Source organism: Eptesicus fuscus, chromosome 21, assembly GCF_027574615.1.
Source record: "Eptesicus fuscus isolate TK198812 chromosome 21, DD_ASM_mEF_20220401, whole genome shotgun sequence".
Lineage (NCBI taxonomy): Eukaryota > Metazoa > Chordata > Mammalia > Chiroptera > Vespertilionidae > Eptesicus > Eptesicus fuscus.
This window is the reverse complement of record NC_072493.1, coordinates 40,528,412-40,536,282: the sequence shown is the minus strand read 5'-3', so window position 1 is coordinate 40,536,282 and position 7,871 is coordinate 40,528,412. Positions and strand designations below refer to the sequence as shown.

The window sequence follows — 7,871 nt, the reverse complement described above, 5'->3', positions numbered from 1 at the left end:
ATTCTACTTACCTTCCAGGCCTTAGCTCAAATATCACCTCAGGAAAGCCTTGTGTGACACCCCTCCCCCCAGCAACTACCAAAAAATGAAGTTAATCATCTGAGTACATTTAAATGGCAAGTCTACCTCCCTCACGAGGCTGAGCCTTGTCAGGTCAAGGCCCGAGCCTCTCTCAGTCACTCCTGTGTCCTCAGCATTGCCAATGCCGAAGAGGAGTTGAATCTTTGGAATAACAGGCAGCTTAAAAACAAACACTTCACTTACAGTGCTTCATTTCTGGGCCGGGCACCATGCTTAGCCTTCAATGTGCATGTTTGCATCTTAACCTGAAGGTAGCCAGTGAAAAGCAGAATCTAGGGGTCTCCCTTTTTTTTTTTTTTCTGAGTTTAGGAACTTGCCTAAAACTTGTCAGGTGCCAATCCAGTCCACCTGAAGCTGGCATCTGGCCAGAACTCTTGTCTGTCACTAGAGTTTGCTAGAGAATGACCCAAATGCAATTTTCAGCGATACCTGGAAATAGCTGTAGATGCACTTTTAACGTATGTAAAAATGTAGCTAGCATATAGAGCCATGATTGTGCACATAACATTGCTTAGGTTGAAGCAAAAGGAGGGAGAGAAACATCAATGAAGAGAGTCACTGATTGTGTGCCCTGATGGGGAATCAAACCGTGACCTCCTGGCTCATAGGTCGACAGTGCTCAACCACTGAAGCACACCAGCGGGGCAAGAAGTCCATTTTGTACAAGTTACAGGCGGGTAACATAAAATCAGCTGCTATGCTTGCAGCTGGATGAGGGAGAGGAGTCAGCAGCCCCTGATTAGATTAAAAAACACTGAAGAATGCAACGCTGACAATACATTAAAATATTTTTGTGTTCTTAAATTGGACCCAGGCTTAGGAAGAGGCTAATGGAGGTTAGGACTTAGAGACCTGTCTTCCCCGCCCAGCCCTCACATCAGCTTGCCTGGCACTATTCCCAACGACTGGGAGAAAAAAACATGGCTCAGCCAGCATGTCTCAGTGGTGGAGCGGGGACGTATGAAGCAGGAGGTTACAGTTTGATTCCTGGTCAGGGCACATGCTAGGTTGCAGGCTTTATCCCCAGTGGGGGACCTGCTGGAGGCAGCCAATCCATGATTTTCATCACTGATGTTTCTATTTCTGTCTCTCTCCCTTCCTCTCTGCAATCAATAAAAAAAAAAATTTTATAAGAAAAAACACGGGGGTCCCTAGAGCCTGGTTGGGCCTATCAGGTAGTAGGCAATCAAGGTTGTTGAAAGGTGGTCTGGCGCTTGCTCTTCTCAGAAACCATCCCCTCCCCCTCTTGCTCGCCATCTCTGGCCGCCTTCCCCTCACTCCAATTGGGGAGCAGTAGAAGGTGGTGATCCCCTCAACTCCGTGCTCCGAAAACACGGGAGAAGCCCCCCTCCCCAAATTGACGGGGGGTGTCGGAGGTAGGACAGTCTGTGGGAATAGGGAAGGCCTCCCCAGACCTCCCAGACAGCGGAAGTGCGTCAGTTTGTCCGATCCGCAGAGCATTTTGGGAATTGTAGTGAAGTTGGAGGCGGGCGGAGAAACGGACGTCGTAACCCTTTGGACGCCAGAGCGCGCTGGCAGAGCTGGAACCGAGTTGGAGGGCGCTTACCACTCCAGCAGATGAGGCAGCTGAGGCAGAGGCCTCCAGACCTCTCTCTTTAGCTGGCTGATGCTGGGCCGGCTCAGAGGCTGATACCCAGGATTCTGAGGAAAACAAAGTGCCAAGTGGACAACCTCCCCTCCCCCCCATCATCAAATTGCCAACTTCCCGTCCCCTACCCAGAAACCATCCAATCAGGGCCCCTCCACCCCAACCCAGGAGCGCCTGCCTTCTTAACTGGCCACTGGCTTACCTTTGACGGGCGGGGAACTCAGGCTCAGAGAGGGCAAGACCTGTGCTTAAAGCTGCACAGCAAGTCCGAGCAGAGACTGGACGCCCGGAAACATGTCTGCCTCCTACAATTTCTGGATTCGTGGTACCTCTGACCATTGGTACCACATCCTTGCCCCCAGCTCTTGTGCCCGAGCTCCTCGAAGCGCGCCGAACTCCCTGCCCTTTTGGAGGAGTGGTAAGGGTAGCGCGGCAGGGAAGCGACGAGTCCCCTCAGCCGTCCCCTTTAAGACCCGGCCCCGGCGGGACTACGTTTCCCAGAAGGCTTTGCCGGCACGTTATGTAACTTTCCCTGCGAAGCGGCCTCTGGGGCAGAAGAAGGTGGAGGCGGCGGCGGCGGCCGTTGCAGTGGTGGCGGCGAAAGCGACGGGAGCGGCGGGAGCCCGAGGCGGCGGCACCCGCGGCCCATCCCTGGGCCCAAGCTGTGAGCCTCGGCCCGGAGCCCGGACCGGACGGGGGCGCCGACGTGCCTCCTAGTCTGCCTTTTCAAGGAGGCGGGAGTGAGGAAAAAGGCTTAGGGCCCAGGGGGCGGGGAAGGGGGGCCGGGCCTGGATCCGCGGGGAGGCCGAGCCGAAGGCCCGACGGTGGCTCGCGCTTCCCGGGGGGACACGAATAGAACGTCGACGGCGCGGATCGAACGTTGGCGGCGGGTGGAACGCGGGGGCCGGGCGGCGCGCGCGCGGGGGCCATGGCGTCTGTGCAGGCGTCCCGCCGCCAGTGGTGCTACCTGTGCGACCTGCCCAAGATGCCGTGGGCCATGGTGTGGGACTTCAGTGAGGCCGTGTGCCGCGGCTGCGTGAACTTTGAGGGCGCGGATCGCATTGAACTGCTCATCGACGCCGCCCGCCAGCTCAAGCGCAGCCACGTGCTCCCCGAGGGCCGCTCACCGGGGCCCCCGGCCCTCAAGCACCCCACCACCAAGGACCTGGCTGCTGCTGCTGCACAGGGACCCCAGCTGCCGCCACCGCAGGCCCAGCCGCAGCCCTCGGGGACTGGCGGCAGCGCTTCGAGCCAGGACCGCTATGACAGGGCCACATCATCCGGCCGCCTCCCCCTGCCGTCGCCTGCCCTGGAGTACACGCTGGGGTCCCGCCTCGCCAATGGGCTGGGCCGCGAGGACGCCGTGGTGGAGGGGGCGAGAAGGGCCTTGCTTGGCTCCATGCCTGGCTTGGTGCCCCCCGGGCTGCTGGCAGCTGCAGTGACTGGCCTGGGAAGCCGAGCTCTGACTCTGGCACCCGGCTTGAGCCCTGCCCGTCCGATCTTCGGCTCCGATTTCGAGAAGGAGAAGCAGCAGAGGAATGCGGACTGTCTGGCAGAACTGAATGAGGCCATGCGGGGCAGGGCAGAGGAGTGGCACGGGCGCCCGAAAGCAGTGCGGGAACAGCTGCTGGCGCTGTCTGCCTGTGCCCCCTTCAATGTCCGCTTCAAGAAGGATCACGGGCTGGTGGGGCGGGTATTCGCCTTCGATGCCGCCGCCCGCCCGCCAGGCTACGAGTTTGAGCTGAAGCTCTTCACCGAGTATCCCTGTGGTTCCGGCAACGTGTATGCAGGAGTCCTGGCCGTGGCTCGCCAGATGTTTCATGATGCTCTGCGGGAGCCAGGCAAGGCCCTGGCCTCATCAGGCTTCAAGTACCTCGAATATGAACGCCGACACGGCTCAGGGGAGTGGCGCCAGCTGGGAGAGCTGCTCACCGACGGCGTCCGAAGTTTCCGCGAGCCCGCTCCTGCCGAAGCCCTGCCCCAGCAGTACCCAGAGGCGGCTCCCGCAGCTCTGTGCGGCCCACCCCCGAGAGCCCCGTCCCGGAACCTGGCGCCCAGCACACGCCGCCGCAAGGCATCCCCTGAGCCTGAGGGGGAGGCGGCTGGGAAGATGACCACCGAGGAGCAGCAGCAGCGACACTGGGTAGCTCCGGGTGGTCCGTACTCTGCCGAGACCCCTGGTATGCCCTCACCCATCGCTGCCCTGAAGAATGTGGCTGAAGCTCTGGGCCACTCCCCCAAGGACCCCAGTGGGGGCGGGGGCCCTGGGCGTGCAGGGGGTGCCAGCCCAGCGGCCTCCTCCACGGCCCAGCCTGTAGCCCAGCATCGCCTCGTGGCCCGAAATGGGGATGCCGAAGTCAGCCCTACCACCGGGGCAGAAGCCGTTAGCGGGGGTGGTAGCGGCACTGGGGCCACCCCCGGAGCCCCCCTGTGCTGTACCCTGTGCCGGGAGCGGCTGGAAGACACCCACTTCGTCCAGTGCCCCTCGGTGCCCGGACACAAGTTCTGCTTTCCCTGCTCGAGAGAGTTCATCAAGGCGCAGGGCCCCGCTGGCGAGGTGTACTGCCCCAGTGGAGACAAGTGCCCGCTGGTAGGCTCCTCCGTCCCCTGGGCCTTCATGCAGGGGGAGATAGCCACCATCCTTGCTGGAGACATCAAGGTTAAGAAAGAACGGGACCCCTAGACCACCACGGCCACCAGTCTACTGCCCCCTGTCCCCTTGCCACCCACCGCTGCTGCGGGTAAATTATTCCCTCCCTTCCCCAGCCCAGTGCCGCCCCCGCCCGTGTACATACCCCCGTCCTCCTCCCAGATGGGTCCCCTGGGGTAGACGCATTGAGGGTGGGGGGAGAAAGCTCGTGGCCTCTGTTTGAGGGGGGTGTTTGGGGTCCCTTGGCCCCCCCTCCCAGTTTCCCTTTCCCCTCCTTGGCTTGGCTTTGCTGCTGCTCGTAGTTGGGGAAGAGGTGGCCCCTTCCTCCTTGAGGGGCCTCCTGGAAATGTCGCTCTTATAAATGAAGCAAAAGCATTTATCGCTCCCCTCTCCCGCCCCCTTTCCTCCTTCAATAAACCGAAAAATGGGTTTTTTCCTTCTTGGTCCCTTAGTGTGTGAGCTGCTGCGCCCTCTTTGGGATGGAACTGGCCCTGCAGGGCGAGGGTGCTGAGTTGTGTCCTCCAGGTGTCGCTCTCCACTCAGGCAGCCCACTGGCGATCCTGCCAAACGCTGGCCACCGGTCAACCGGGCTAGCCATCGCCTGCTGTTCAGGTGACAGAACAGAGGCTCCGAGGCGATGGCTGTTGCCTGGGAGCCCTAGCCACGCTTGGGAATTAGGTTTCTTTTCTGGTGCTTCCCCCGTATTTACCGAGACTACAGGGAGGAGGACTCCGCCCGTGAGGGGAGGGAAGGTGCATCAGGCTTTTAGGAGGAATGGTAGCGAGGCTTGTGGGCAGAGTCAGAATTGGGTAAGATCGCTGGAGGGACTTCCCGAGGAAGGAGGCTGACTTCCGTGGGTCACACTAACGGGGTCCTTGGAAGCACGCTGGCTGCTTCTGGCGTCCTGGGGCCCAAGAGCGCAAGAGGCAGGCGCCGGGCAAACCTGAACTGGCTCCTCGTGTGCATCGGGGGAGACCAGCCTCAACGGAGGCCATCCTAGAACACTGACTGGCCGGGTGAAAAGCACTCCCCCCGCGGCCGCCTCTGATGTGCCAGGCCTTGTCCTGCACCTGTCCAGGTGGGCTGATCATTAACCAGGACTTCCTGCTCGCTGACGTCAGGGGGCAGGGCCTGAGCAGGCTGTGGCAAAGCAGGGGTTAAGGGGAAGGGGCAGCCCCAGAAGCCCAGCCCCCACCCCAGCGGCCTCCCCTGTGGCCCTGAAGTGGCAATTCCGGGGAGGGGAGGGCGGAATGCCGGGCACAAAGGCTGGCGGATGGACAGATGGGGGATGGTAGTTCTGCCACTGAGCAGCCCTGTCTTACACTGAGCCCCATGGTTGCCCCGATCTCAGGAGGCCAGGTGTTAGTCACTAAATCTGGAAGATCCGAACATTCTGACCTGGGTCACTCGGGTGTCGCGCACACACATCTTGCAGACCATATGCCCCAACCTCCAGATATTAGGGGGTTGGGCGGGCAGAGTGTCCACATATTGAGTTCTTAAACCCCCAGTTCTTGGGCTGAGGGTTCCCTCCTCCTCCCCCAGCCATCAGGTCTCAGGTGTTCAGTCACCCCTGGCACTGCCAGCCTGGGCTCTGGGCAGGGCTGGGAAAACCACCCCTGGTTAAATACACCAGGCGATAAGCCTGGGGCAAGTGAGACTGGATGGAGTTCCCTACTTGTGCACCCCTCCTGGCAATCTTGTGGCCTCCCCAGACACAGCTCTGCAGACCCAAGCACTGGGTAGCTCCCCCTCCCCCATCCTCAGGGCTAGAGGCCTCCAAACACCAGGGCCCTCCTTCTCCATGGGGGCCAAAGAGCTGTGGAGGACACCTGGTCCTTTAAGAACAGCTGGTGGGTGGGTGGGGGGCAGGGGAGTCACCCCCAGCCTGGTCGGTGTGTGTATTCTAGATAGAGGTTGGGTTAACCATTAACAGAGCAGAGGACCTGACCTGTGTGGGTGTGAGGGGCTGGATCAGTCCCCCTCCCCCCAGCACCAGGGTGGGTCCAGAGTGAAGGGGTTCTGGATGTATTTGGGGATCATGAGGAGGTGACCAGGCTCCTAAAAAGAAAGAAACACAAAAGAGACCTAGGGGGAAATGGGAGGCAACAGGTGGCAGGGAGATGTAGAGACCAGCTCCCTGAAAGAAGGCAAACCTAGAGGGACAAGGAGAGAGCTCAAGAGACCCTCTGAGATGCAGGAGGTGAGGCAGAAACAGACTTCAGAAAAAAGGAGCGAAATGCCCAGGTACATGGATATTTCCAGAAGTAGAGAAATAGCCTGGCGCACAATGAAGACAGAAGGAGGGAAGGAGAGACTAAGGTTCGAGAGGGATAAAGAGCCAATGAGAGAGACACACTGTGAAACCGAGAAGGAGCAGGTTTGAACTAGAGTTCTGTGCGACGGGGAGAGAATGGAGCTCTGTGAAGGACAGGCTCCATCTGTTTTGGCCCCTTGGTCCCCTGAAAAGGCCTGGCCAACTCCTCCCCGTCCAGGTCTCAGCTCAGCTGACACCTCCTCCAGGAAGCCCTCCTGGACCGCCAGGCTGCATCAGGTGTCATTTCTGGGCTCTGACAGGCCCTGCACTTCTCATCTCCCAGCCCTGCTCCTGTAGTGCCTGGGGGCTGAGGCATAGGAATAGAGGCTGACACTGAGAGGGACAGTGACAGAGGGAGAGAGAGAAACTTACAAAGCATAAGAGGAGAGAGGCAGAGAGACCCAGAGTTCGGCCTGGCAGAGGAGGAGGAGGCTGGCCCAAGAGGAGACAGAAGTCAGACCTCACTGAGACGACAGTGAAGTCACCACTGTGTCCCCGCAGCGCGCAGCACAGGCCTGGTCCCCTCCAGTAAATGCGTGGACAGCACCCACGTGGGACAGACACTGCGGTAGGTGCTGTGAGTACAGCGCGGACCAGATGCAGGCCCTGCTCTCACGGAGCTGACATTCAGGTGAGAGATACAGACAGACCCAGAAAATGTGGCTCAGTCAGTTGGAGCATCGTCCCACACACCAAAAAGGTGGCGGGTTTGATTCCCAATTGGGGTGCCTACAGGAGGAAAACAATCCATCGATGTTTCTCTCTCACTAGAATCAGTAAACATATCCTCAGGTAATGATTAAAAAATAACAAACCAGGGAAAGGGGATAGAGAACGACGGAGGTTGCTATTTCAAGAGGGAGGGAGGGAAGGGCTCACTGAGGAGATGGCGCTGAGAACTGAAGGAGGGAACGGGGTGAGCCAGGAGGAATCTGGGGGAGTAGCGTGCGCAAAGGCCCGTGGTTTGGTCCATGTGGCCGGTGCAGCGATGGCAAGGGGGAGAGTCCTAAGAGTGAGGTTAGAGGGACAGTGAGGGAGCATGGGGGGAGGGCGGAGGGGGGGGTGCTGTAGGCCATGGTAAGGACTTTGGATTTGTCTTGAACAGGTAGAGGGTCTCAAGCACGGAGAAAAGGATGGAACAAACGAGACAGAAATGGCAAAGAAATAGCATCTCATGTACCTAGGTGTCCAGGGTTCAATAGAGGACCTAGCAC

General features: G+C 59.4%; 1 protein-coding gene across 1 annotated transcript; it reads left to right on the top strand.

Annotated features, from left to right (window-relative positions):
• The first annotated feature begins 2,217 nt into the window (after positions 1 to 2,217).
• Positions 2,218 to 4,776, top strand: IRF2BP1 (interferon regulatory factor 2 binding protein 1). Its single transcript, XM_008158324.3, has one exon. The coding sequence runs from the start codon at positions 2,619 to 2,621 to the stop codon at positions 4,371 to 4,373; it is 1,755 nt and encodes a 584-aa protein (XP_008156546.2). The 5' UTR covers positions 2,218 to 2,618; the 3' UTR covers positions 4,374 to 4,776.
• Positions 4,777 to 7,871: the final 3,095 nt, after the last annotated feature.